The sequence below is a fragment of the Mustelus asterias genome, chromosome 2, assembly GCF_964213995.1.
Source record: "Mustelus asterias chromosome 2, sMusAst1.hap1.1, whole genome shotgun sequence".
Classification (NCBI taxonomy): Eukaryota; Metazoa; Chordata; class Chondrichthyes; order Carcharhiniformes; family Triakidae; genus Mustelus; species Mustelus asterias.
The window spans coordinates 10003559-10016938 of record NC_135802.1 but is presented as its reverse complement, the minus strand read 5'-3'; the positions used below and the strand labels follow the sequence as shown (position 1 = coordinate 10016938).

Here is a 13380-nt window from a genome sequence, read left to right as displayed (position 1 = left end):
TGCAACAGGCAAATTGAATTGGCAATTGGACATATACCTGATGGTTTGATTGTAACACAAACAGATCAGCCATGATCTTATTGAAGGCAGAGCAGGCTCAAGGAGACGAATGCCTACCTCTGCTCTCATTTCATATGTTTGTATGTTTATTTGCAGAGCTAGGGACAAAAAGGCTGGCTCGCAGGTACTTCAGCCGAGCCTATGAACAGATTATATTGCAAGACAGAGACTTCCACTTAAATTCTTTAAACAGGATCATTTAAATTCACCAATTTAACAGCAATGTTTGCAAACTCAGAACATCTATGATCAATAAAGTGCACACAAAATGAAAGGTTGATGAGGAAAACTGTGGTTTTAGATCAATGAACTGGTCAGCTGGGCAGTGAAATGGAAAATGGAATTCCACAGAAGTGTGAGGTAGCTTAAGTTTATTTATTAGTGTCTCAAATAGGCTTACATTAACACTGCAATGAAGTTACTGTGAAAATCCCCCAGTCGCCACACTCCGGCGCCTGTTCGGGTACACTGAGGGAGAATTTAGCATGGCCAATTCATTTAGCCAGCACATCTTTCGGAGGAAACCGGAGCACCCGGAGGAAACCCACGCAGACACAGAGAGGACATGTAGACTCCGCACAGACAGTGACCCAAGCTGGGAATCAAACCTGGGTCCCTCACGCTGCGAGGCTAACCACGGTGCCACTGTGCCGCCCGAAAAAACAAGCAAGGGAATGCACAATAAATAGTCAGATTCTGAGAAGTGTACAGGAAAAGCAGGATCTTGGTGGAGTGCATGTGCACAGACCCTGAAGGTGGTAGGACAGGCTGGTTAGATAAGGCATGATTAATCAAGGCATGAAATGCAAGGGCAAGGCAGTTATGTAGAACACTAGTTAGACCACAGCTAGAGTATTGTGTACAGTTCTGATCACCACATTACAGGGAGAATGAGAATATGCCAGAGAAGGTACAGTGGACTTTGCCAGGAATGGAGTATTTCAGCTATGAGAAAATATTGGCAGACTTTGGATATTTTCCCTGAAACAGAGGTTTAACTGAGATATACAAAATTATGAGGGACCGAGTAGATTGGAAGGGCCTATTTTTGCCAGCAGAGAAATCGATAACCAAGGGGCATAGATTTAAAGGAAGTGGTAGAAGGATTAGAGGGGAGTTGAGGAGTAATTTTTTCACTGGTAGATGATGGGGTCTGGAGCTGACTGCCTAAAGGATGGTAGAGGTAGAAACAAAAGACTTGGGTATGCAATGAAGTTACTGTGAAAATCCCCTAGTCACCGCACTCTGGGTGCCTTCGGGTACTCGGAGGGAGAATTTAACACGGCCAATGCACCTATGATGTGGAGGTGCCGGCGTTGGACTGGGGTGAACACAGTAAGAGTTTTAACAACACCAGGTTAAAGTCCCAACAGGTTTATTTGGTAGCAAATGCCATTATTTGCTAATGGTGTTTGCTACCAAATAAACCTGTTGGGACTTTAACCTGGTGTTGTTAAAACTCTTACAATGCACCCTAACCCGCACATCTTTAGGACTGTGGGAGGAAACCGGAGCACCCGGAGGAAACCCACGCAGACACGGGGAGAACGTGCAGACTCTGCACAGACAGTGACCCGAGCCGGGAATCGAATCTGGAAGTGCAGTAATCTATGGACCAAGAGCCAGAGGGTGGGATCAGATTGGGTTGTTCTTTTTTGGCCAGCACGGATCAGGTAGGTCGAATGGCTTCCTTCTGCATTGTGAACTTTTCTATGCATAACGACCAGAAAATCAGCACAGAGGAAAGGCTACAGTTATGTGGAGAAAAAGTTGGTGCTAAGAGTTGAGATGGTTAAGGGGAACCGATTAAAAATATCTGCACAATTTTGTAGAAGGTTAAAAGGAGGTTTGACAGAAGTGTTTAAAATCATGGACAATTTTGATAGAGCAAATAAGGAGATACTGTTTCCAGAGAGGAAACAGGAACTTCATTGCAGTGTTAATGTAAGCCTACTTGTGACACTAATAAATAAACTTTAAACAATTTAAAATAATTAGCAAAGTCCACTGGGAAACTATTTCTGGTGTAGCCACCTACTTTGGGGATCCAACATGGGATTCTGGCACGATTTGATTCAAAGTTTCACCTCCAGGTGGTAAAAATGGGCTGAAATGAGTTCTGTGATTAAAAATGCATTTCTGGACCTGCGGTGAGGTGGTGGGGACCAGCGGGATTTTCCTGTGACCCTGTTGAGACGCTGACACAGTTTGAAGGAGAATGCGTTGGAATAAATGGGTGCTTTTCCGGTTGGCAATCAGTGACTAGTGGCGCGCCGCAGGGATCGGTGCTGGGGCCTCAACTGTTTACCATATACATAGACGATCTGGAGGAGGGGACCGAGTGTAGGGTAACAAAGTTTGCGAATGACACAAAGATGAGTGGGAAAGCGAATTGCGTGGAGGATGCGGAAAGTCTGCAGAGATTTGGATAGGTTAAGTGAGTGGGCGAGGATCTGGCAGATGGAGTATAACGTTGACAAGTGTGAGGTTATCCACTTTGGAAGGAATAATAGTAAAATGGACTATTATTTAAATGGTGAAAAATTACAACATGCTACTGTGCAGAGGGACCTGGGGGTCCTTGTGCATGAATCGCAAAAACTCAGTTTGCAGGTGCAGCAGGTGATCAAGAAGGCAAATGGAATGTTGGCCTTTATCGCGAGGGGGATAGAATATAAAAGCAGGGAGGTCTTGCTGCAATTGTACAAGGTACTGGTGAGGCCGCAACTAGAGTACTGTGTACAATTTTGGTCCCCTTATTTGCGAAAGGATATATTGGCCTTGGAGGGAGTACAGAGAAGGTTCACCAGGTTGATACCGGAGATGAGGGGGTTAGCTTATGAGGAGAGATTGAGTAGATTGGGCCTGTACTTGTTGTAGTTTAGAAGGCTGAGGGGAGATCTTACAGAGACATACAAGATAATGAAGGGCCTCAAAATAAGGGGGAGTCAGTTTAGAACAGAGTTGAGGAGGAACAACTTCTCTCAGGGGGTAGTGAATCTCTGGAATTCTCTGCCCATTGAAGCAGTGGAGGCTACCTCGTTAAATATGTTTAAGTCACAGGTAGATAGATTTCTGATCAATAAGGGAATTAAGGGTTATGGGGAGTGGGCGGGTAAGTGCAACTAAACCACTATCAGATCAGCCATGATCTTATTGAATGGCGGGGCAGGCTCGAGGGGCTAGGTGGCCTACTCCTGCTCCTATTTCTCATGTTATGTTCTCAGCCCTCCACAAAAAGAAAAGAGCTGTTTAAGAAAGGTAAGGTGTCTGGTTATGAGTGGAAAGAAATACTCACAGCGTTTTCAGGGTGGAAGATGTAGGATGCCGGCGAGTTGTCCACTATAATGACCTTGTTCAACTCTCTCCCTAGCCGACTGAGATCTTTCACATAGTTTCCTCTGTGGAAAACGCACGATTCTCTGAATAGCCGGGCCCTGAACACACCCCAACGGTCCAGCAAGTCTGCCACCGGATCTGCATACTTTAAAAGGAGGCACAGACAAAACACGTTAGATCTCGGTGGCTGACACAATTAGCTTCACAATATAAAAAGGGGAGGGGGGGGGGGGGGTCCTGCGTTACAAGCACATTGCTAACTGGAGGAGTAGTTAACCTGTTCTGCTGTGAAGTACGTGCGCAGTGTCCAAAAAAAAGAATTCCTTTTTAATAAAAACACACGGCTTCATCATTGGCTTTAACGCCCTGACTGGTCCTATGGTGAACTGGGTTGATAGACTTACACAAGTAACACAAAATAGAGTCGGAACGTTCCGCTTTCTATCAGGCACTGAAACTACATTCTCCCATCAGATTCACAAGCCTTGTGCAGGGTTAGAAATAAAATAAAATCCATTTAAACTACACTCCCAAAAGCAGCTATCAGTTAATACTTTCAAAAGGGAGCCAGATTGAGAGGGACACTGAGGGTTTACACTAAGAAAGTTAAAGCACCTGCCCTAACTTCCAGTTTTGCAGGGAGTTGGAGACCCTACAGCACGAAAGGAGGACATTTAGTTCATTTAGCGATAAAGAAAGGAAGGATAGACTATGAAGCTAGGCTAGCAATTAATATAAAAAATGATAGTAAAAGTTTTTATAAATATATAAAAAGGAATAGAGTGGCTAGAGTGAATGTTGGACCCTTGGAGGATGAGAGGGGGGAGTTAATAGTGGGAAATGAGGATATGGCTGAGTCTTTAAATAAGTTTTTTGTGTCGGTCTTCACGGTGGAGGACACAAATAGTTTGCCAAATATTAACGATAGAGGGTTGGCAGCAGGAGAAATACTTAATACGATTAATGTTACCAGAGAGGCAGTGCTGGGTAGACTAATGGGACTGAAGGTGGACAAGTCCCCGGGTCCGGATGGAATGCATCCCAGGGTATTGAAAGAAATGTCAGAGGTAATAGTGGATGCGTTAGTGATTATTTATCAAAACTCGTTGCATTCTGGGGTAGTGCCGGTTGATTGGAAAACGGCTAATGTTACGCCGCTGTTTAAAAAAGGAAGGAGACAAAAGGCGCGTAACTATAGGCCGGTCAGCTTAACGTCTGTAGTAGGGAAAATGCTGGAATCTATTATTAAGGAGGAGATAGCAGGGCATCTGGATAGAAATGGTTCGATCAATCAGACGCAGCATGGATTCATGAGGGGAAAGTCGTGCTTGACGAACATGTTGGATTTTTATGAAGATGTGACTAGGGCGGTTGATGGAGGAGAACCGGTGGATGCGGTGTTTTTGGATTTCCAAAAGGCGTTTGATAAGGTGCCCCATAAAAGGCTGCTGAAGAAGATTAGGGCACACGGAGTTGGGGGTAGTGTGTTAAAGTGGATTGGGGACTGGCTATCCGACAGGAAGCAAAGAGTCGGAATAAATGGGTGTTTTTCCGGTTGGAGGAAGGTAACTAGTGGCGTGCCGCAGGGATCGGTACTCGGGCCGCAACTGTTTACCATTTATATAGATGATCTGGAGGAGGGGACGGAGTGTAGGGTAACGAAGTTTGCAGACGACACAAAGATAAGTGGAAAAGTGAATCGTGTGGAGGACGGAGAAGATCTGCAGAGAGATTTGGACAGGCTGAGTGAGTGGGCGAGGATATGGCAAATGGAGTATAACGTTGATAAATGCGAGGTTATACACTTTGGAGGAAATAATAACAAATGGGATTACTATCTCAATGGAAACAAATTAAAACATGCTACCGTGCAAAGGGACCTGGGGGTCCTTATGCATGAGACGCAAAAGCCCAGTCTGCAGGTACAACAGGTGATCAAGAAGGCAAATGGGATGTTGGCCTATATTGCGAGGGGGATAGAATATAAAAGCAGGGATGTCTTGATGCACCTGTACAGGGCATTGGTGAGGCCGCAGCTGGAATACTGTGTGCAGTATTGGTCCCCTTATATGAGGAAGGATATATTGGCATTGGAGGGAGTGCAGAGAAGGTTCACCAGGTTGATACCGGAGATGAGGGGTTTGGATTATGAGGAGAGGCTGAGGAGATTAGGTTTGTACTCGTTGGAGTTTAGAAGGATGAGGGGGGATCTTATGGAGACTTATAAGATAATGCGGGGGCTGGATAGGGTGGAGGCGGAGAGATTCTTTCCACTTAGTAAGGAAGTTAAAACTAGAGGACACAGCCTCAAAATAAAGGGGGGTCGGTTTAAGACAGAGTTGAGGAGGAACTTCTTCTCCCAGAGGGTGGTGAATCTCTGGAATTCTCTGCCCACTGAGGTGGTGGAGGCTACCTCGCTGAATATGTTTAAAGCGCGGATGGATGGATTCCTGAGCGGTAAGGGAATTAAGGGTTATGGGGATCAGGCGGGTAAGTGGTACTGATCCACGTCAGATCAGCCATGATCTTATTGAATGGCGGGGCAGGCTCGAGGGGCTAGATGGCCTACTCCTGCTCCTATTTCTTATGTTCTTATGTTCTTATCATGTCTGTGCTGGCTGTTTGACATTAGTTCCACAAACACAAGGAGCAGAAACCACAGAATTCCTACAGTGCAGGAGGAGAGGCCATTCAGGCCATCAAGTCTGCACCGACTCTCTGAAAGAGCATCTTACCCAGGTCCAGTCCCCATCCTATCCCTGTAACCCCGCGCATTTTACCATGGCTAATCCACCTCACCTACACATTCCCTGAAACTAAGGGGCAATTTATCATGGCCAATCAACCTGCACATCTTTGGACTGTGGGAGGAAACCGGAGCACCCAGAGGAAACCCACGCAGACACGGGGATAACGTGCAAACTCCACACAGACGCCCAAGGCCAGAATCTAACTCGGGTCTCTGGCTCTGTGAGGAGACCACAATGCCACCAATGGCATTAATTAGCTGGTATAATATCTGAGCGTGGACTCTAGATGGAGTGAGATGATTTGTCTTTTCTTGCTCCAGATTTTATGTTCTTATCCCTCTTTGTATCATCATATTTTCTTCTGCCCTGATGATAACGGGCTGACAGTAAGGAGGTCAAAAACACCAAATTGAATTGCAGATGATCTATATATTGATAAGGATCCCTTCTGATAATACACGCAGTGTTAAATCAGTGATGATAAAATTTCTCAGCTATCTGAAGGGCAGAATTCTGTGCCACTAATCTCCATATCTAAGTCAACACTGACACCTAGTGGAGTGAGCAAAGAAAGCATCCAATTATACAACAAAGCTAAACGTGCCAGTGTGTTCAAATCATGTCTCCTGTGAATTTTCAGGAGTTATTCACTGTGTGCACAGTATAGAATATTTCTCCACACACACAGCAGCGTTCCCGGTTTCTCCTCCCTTCTTGAAATGAATAAGATCCTGGAAAAGGGTTTGAGCAGGACCAGAGACTGAGCTCAGCTTGCGTGGCCTCACATTGGTTCCATGCTCATTTTCCACTTTCCCACCCTCTTAAATGTGTTTGGGATTTTTCCCAATGCTGGTTCATAGGTGGGTTGGAAATAAATTAAGTTGCACAGTGTCAACGGAAGGCCAATAAAGTCAGGGGGAGGCAGGGAACATGAAGAACATAAGCATTAGGAGCAGGAATAGACCAAACGGTGCCGAGCCTCCTTTCACCATGCAACCATGGCTGATAATCTGCTTCAATTCCATTTACATCACCCATAGCCTTGGTTCACAGAGAGCAAAAACCTGTCCATCTCAGCCTTCAATAAACTCAATGATGGAACATCCAAAATCCACAGCCCCTACTATAGAAATGTCTCCATATCCTGAGGCTAGGCCCTTGGGGTTGAGACTCCCCAACCTGTATCTACCCCGTGACGCCCCTTTAGAACCTGGTATGTTTCAATGAGATCATCTCTCATTCTTCTAAAATCCAGTGAACAGGCCCTATTTACTCAACCTTCCATAGTATATCCCTCTCGCTCAAGGAACCAATTTAGCGAACCTTTGCTCTATCGTCTCCAAGGCAGGTATGAGCCAGTCAATTCTACAACATTACAATTTTACTTTGGCAAGGACAAGAAGGATCACAGCTTACATATAGAGACATGGACAAAACATCTGTGAACAGTGTCTCCACTCTCAACAGGATGGCAATGTCGGTTGTGTACCTTACATACAAGTTACAACAAAAAAAAGAGACCTCTCAGATCAAACAGCCCCTGCTAGAGTTTCTGCTCCATACCTCCTCCCATACTACCTCATCTCACCCTCTCAACTGAATTGTCTATTCCTTTCTTGATCAGATACTTATCTAGTTTCCCTTCAGTGCATCTATACAATTCATGTCAACTACTCCTCATGATTGAGAATTCCACATTCTAATCATTCTCTGGGTTAAAAAAACTTCTCCTGAATTCCTATTGGATTTATCAGTGACTATCTGAGATATATTCCTTAGACACCTATGACTGTGTGGCCAAATTCCCCTCCAACTCAATTTCCAAGTTTGCTGATGACACCACTGTAGTGGATCGGATCTCAAACAATGATGAGATGGAGTACAGGAATGAGATAGAGAATCTGGGGAACTGGTGCGGCAACAATAATCTCTCCCTCAATGTCAACAAAACAAAGGAGATTGTCATCGACTTCAGGAAGCGTAAAGGAGAACATGTCCCTGTCTACATCAATGGAGATGAAGTAGAAAGGGTCGAGAGCTTCAGGTTTCTAGGTGTCCAGATCATCAACAACCTGTCCTGGTCCCTCCATGTGGACACTATAATTAAGAAAGCCCACCAACGCTTCTACTTTCTCAGGAGGCTAAGGAAATTTGGCATGTCCACTACGACTCTCACCAACTTTTACAGATACACCATAGAAAGCATTCTTTCTGGTTGTATCACAGCTTGGTATGGTTCCTGCTCTGTCCAAGACTACAAGAAACTACAAAGGGTCGGGAACGAAGCCCAGTCCATCAAGCAAACCAGCCTCTCACCCACTGACACTGTCTACACTGCCTCAGAAAAGCAGCCAGCATAATCAAGGACCCCACGCATCCCGGACATGCTCTCTTCCACCTTCTTCCATCAGGAACAAGATACAAAAATCTGAGGGTCACGTACCAATCGACTCAAGAACAGCTTCTTCCCTGCTTTTGAATGGACTTACCTTGTATCAAGTTCATCTTTCTCTACAGCCTTACTATGATCGTAACACCACAATCTGAGGGTCACGTACCAATCGACTCAAGAACAGCTTCTTCCCTGCTTTTGAATGGACTTACCTTGTATCAAGTTCATCTTTCTCTACAGCCTTACTATGATCGTAACACCACATTCTGCACTCTCTCCTTCTCTATAAATGGTATGCTTTGCCTATATAGCATGCAAGAAACAATACTTTTCACTGTATACTAATATGTGACAATGATAAATCAAATCAAAATCAAACCAAATCAATGCACCTAACGAGACCAAACTAGCATCTTATACATACATGTTCTACATAACCTCTTTGCTCTTACTCTATGTTTAATAAAACCTTATTGAACTTCATCCACCACCTCTTTGCCCATTCCGCCAACTTATGTGCTTTTGAAGTTCTACACTATTCTCCTCACAGGCCACAATGCTTCCAAGTTTCAGCTGCAAATTTTGAAACTGTGCCCTGTATACCCAGATTGAGGAAGAGTAGGAGTCTTAACACTGACCCCAGGAAACTCCACCTTTCTCCAGTATGAAAAACATCCATTGATCTCTATCCAATGTTTCCTGACACTCAGCCAATTGTGTTTCTGTGTTGATACCGTCCCTTTTATTCCACTTTGTTCACAGGTCTGTTACCAAATGACTTTTGGAAGTCCGTGTTTATCATATCAACAGTATTGCCCACATTAACCCTCACTGTCACCTCTTCAGAATAAAAACCCCAGCAAGTTGGTTAAACATGACTTTCCCTTAGGAAATCCATGCTGGCTTTCCTCAATTAACCTGCATTTGTCCATGTGACTATTCATTTTGTCCTTAATTATTGTTTCTAGAAGCTTCCCCACCACCAAAGTTGAGCTGACTGGCCTGCAGTTGCTGGGCTAATCTTTACACCCTTTTATGAACAATTACCCAGTCCCCGGCACCATATTGCCAAAAACATGTGTCGAAGGCAGCTCTGGATAAGTGAACAATTTAACAATACAAGCAGCAGGGGATGGGAAGGGGGAGATTGGGAAGCATGAACATTTCTCAAATTGCATATGATTTGTAGCTACAGACTGCACTAAGCAATTGGGCTTTCCTCTGTACTGCTAGAGAACGGAACCACTGGGGAAACTAATTACATGGCTATGAACAGATGCTTGCTAAAAAAAAAAAATAGACATCCACTACTTCTAGTGCAGTCATGGCAACACACAAGACTCTTGAAAAAGCCACACAGGCCAAGTCAAGGACCCAGGTAGCCGTATTGCCATGCGTGGGGTGTGGAAAGGGGAGGAAGAACTTACCCGTGCTATAGCCATCAGACAACAGTGAGAAAAGAAACACACAACGAGAATAGAAACAAACAAGTGGAAAAAAAAGGTTAAAACAGCAAATTAACGATGCAATTTATTTTTAAACAAAATACATACATAAGCTAACAGACCTTTTATTTCCCCAGATGTAGCTTCATTCAAATGCGGAGAGACAGTCACCATGCTTCTGTAATGCCGAGTGCTTACCTTGGCCAGACTGGCTGTGAAGAGAACACATTCAAAGAGCTGCCCCATCTTTTGCAGAAATAGGTCGACGTGCGGCCTTTTCAATACATAAACCTGTGAGTACAGACAACAGAGGAGTCAAGACTGCAGCATACAAATTCTGTTTTCTTCCATCCATTGTAAAAGTTGCAACAATTAAGATTAGATACACTTCCAAACTTTCTTGCCTAAATGTTTCCCAAACGAGAGAGCAAAATAAAGCGCATAAGAGTACGGTGGAAGCTAAACAAGGGCGAGTATGACGGGTGTCGGTAATACAAGTGAGAATCAGGCTGAATGCAGGGAGTTTGGAGGGGTAGTGAGAAAGGAAATAAAAAGCAAAAGGAGAGTATGGGGAGAAAGTAGTTGCTAACATGAAAATAAATCCAAGCATCTTCTATAACGTACAAATAGTTGGACAAACAAGGGATTAAAAAGGGATTTATGCTTTGAGGCAGAGGGCATGGTCGAGGTATTAAATGAGTACATTTTTCTTAATCAAGGAAGATGCTGCAGCTAAAACCATAATGTGGAGATGCTGGCGTTGGACTGGGGTAAACACAGTAAGAAGTTTAACAACACCAGGTTAAAGTCCAGCAGGTTTATTTGGTAGCAAAAGCCACACAAGCTTTTGCAGCCCCAAGCCCCTTCTTCAGGTGAGTGGGAATTCTGTTCACAAACAGAGCATATAAAGACGCAAACTCAATTTACATGAATAATGGTTGGAATGCGAATACTTACAGCTAATCAAGTCTTTAAGATATAAACAATGTGAGTGGAGAGAGCATCAAGACAGGCTAAAGAGATGTGTATTGTCTCCAGACAGTGGCTCCAGACGCTGCGACAACGGATGAATGAACACCGCTCGACAATCACCAGGCAAGACTGTTCTCTTCCTGTTGGGGAGCACTTCAACGGTCACGGGCATTCAGCCTCTGATATTCGGGTAAGCGTTCTCCAAGGCGGCCTTCACGACACACGACAGCGCAGAGTCGCTGAGCAGAAACTGATAGCCAAGTTCCGCACACACGAGGACGGCCTCAACCAGGATATTGGGTTCATGTCACACTATTTGTAATCCCCACAGCTTGCCTGGACCTGCAGAGTCTCACTGTCTGGAGACAATACACATCTCTTTAGCCTGTCTTGATGCTCTCTCCACTCACATTGTTTATATCTTAAAGACTTGATTAGCTGTAAGTATTTGCATTCCAACCATTATTCTGTAAATTGAGTTTGTGTCTTTATATGCCCTGTTTGTGAACAGAACTCCCACTCACCTGAAGAAGGGGCTTGGGGCTCCGAAAGCTTGTGTGGCTTTTGCTACCAAATAAACCTGTTGGACTTTAACTTGGTGTTGCTAAAACCATAGTCAAAGTCCAAGTCTTATTAAATTTCTAGCCACTTTAATTGCTCTACATTTTAAAGGCACAAAAGGCGGCCATTCCTCAATAAACAGAAGGCAATTCAGAAACGGATGGGCTGCGGCTTTGAAAGGAATTTGGTTAAGCAAGAGGACAAAACTGCAGGGTTAAGGGGAAAGAGCGGGAGACTAAGATTAACTACACTGTTCTTGCGGAGAGCCAGCATGGACCCGACAGACCAAACGGCCTCCTCTGTTTACATAGAACAGTACAGCACAGAACAGGCCCTTCGGCCCACGATGTTGTGCCGAGCTTTATCTGAAACCAAGATCAAGCTATCCCACTCCCTATCATCCTGGTGTGCTCCATGTGCCTATCCAATAACCGCTTAAATGTTCCTAAAGTGTCTGACTCCACTATCACTGCAGGCAGTCCATTCCACACCCTAACCACTCTCTGCGTAAAGAACCTACCTCTGATATCCTTCCTATATCTCCCACCACGAACCCTATAGTTATGCCCCCTTGTAATAGCTCCATCCACCCGAGGAAATAGTCTTTGAACGTTCACTCTATCTGTCCCCTTCATCATTTTATAAACCTCTATTAAGTCTCCCCTCAGCCTCCTCCGCTCCAGAGAGAACAGCCCTAGCTCCCTCAACCTTTCCTCATAAGACCTACCCTCCAAACCAGACAGCATCCTGGTAAATCTCCTCTGCACTCTTTCCAGCGCTTCCACATCCTTCTTATCGTGAGGTGACCAGAATTGCACACAATATTCCAAATGTGGTCTCACCAAGGTCCTGTACAGTTGCAGCATAACCCCATGGCTCTTAAACTCCAACCCCCTGTTAATAAAAGCTAACACACTATAGGCCATCTTCACAGCTCTATCCACTCGAGTGGCAACCTTTAGAGATCTGTGGATATGAACCCCAAGATCTCTCTGTTCCTCCACAGTCTTCAGAACCTTAACCTTTGACCCTGTAATCCACATTTAAATTTGTAACCATTTTATCAAACAGATGTGATGTTCTCTCAGTTAATTCTGGGGTAATCTGGTAGAGAGGCAGAATCATTGAAAGATTACTGCGTGGAAAGCTGCCATTTGGTTCATTCTGTCTGTGCCGGCTCTCTGATGCAGCAATTCACCTTGTGCCATTCCTGCCTTTTCCATGTAGCCGTGCAAATATGTCCTTTGCAGATAATGATGCAATTTCTTTTTGAAAACCTTGATTGACCCTGCCTCTGTCACATGCTCGGGCATTACATTACAGGCCCCAATCATTCGCTGTGTGAAAATGTTTCTCTTCTTGCTGCCATTAGTTCTTTTGACAATTACCGTAAATCTGTGCCCTCTCATTCTCAACCCTTCCATCAATGGAATCATTTCTCCCTATTTTGTCTATCAGGAGCCCTCATGATTTAAATACCTCTATCAAGTCTCTTCTCTGGGGAGGGGGGGGCACATGATGTGAGCACAGGAACGGTTGCGTATTTGCGAGCTCTGGAACACCTTATTTTTTAATCCTTTCGTTATTTCGATACACGACCTGTAATTAGTTGATTCTGACATGGAGGCAATCTGAGCGACGTTTGTGATTTACTTTTTTGACTGCAGAGAGCCGAATAAATCGAAGAGATCCTTGTTTGCGCAATGCGGTCGGAGCTGACTTGGGTGGGGCCCGGTTCACAGCGGCGCCGTCACAGGTGAACAAGCCCAAGCTCGGGTGGTGCAGTTGGCACCAACATGAAGACAGCTTTTCTAAACTAAAGTGTGGAAGACATGTTCTGCTCCGTGGCACAGATTATCAA

The 13380-nt window shown here is 44.6% G+C and overlaps 1 protein-coding gene across 2 annotated transcripts in view; it reads right to left on the bottom strand.

Annotated features, from left to right (window-relative positions):
* ctdspla (CTD (carboxy-terminal domain, RNA polymerase II, polypeptide A) small phosphatase-like a) overlaps nt 1-13380 on the bottom strand; it is a 193366-nt gene that overhangs the window by 11520 nt on the left and 168466 nt on the right. For both annotated transcript variants that reach the window (XM_078231279.1, XM_078231270.1), the window contains 2 exons: nt 10185-10277; nt 3359-3544 (listed from right to left, as the gene is read on the bottom strand). In XM_078231279.1, coding sequence (XP_078087405.1) covers nt 3359-3544; nt 10185-10277 — 279 coding nt within the window. The remainder of the gene's footprint in view (nt 1-3358; nt 3545-10184; nt 10278-13380) is intronic.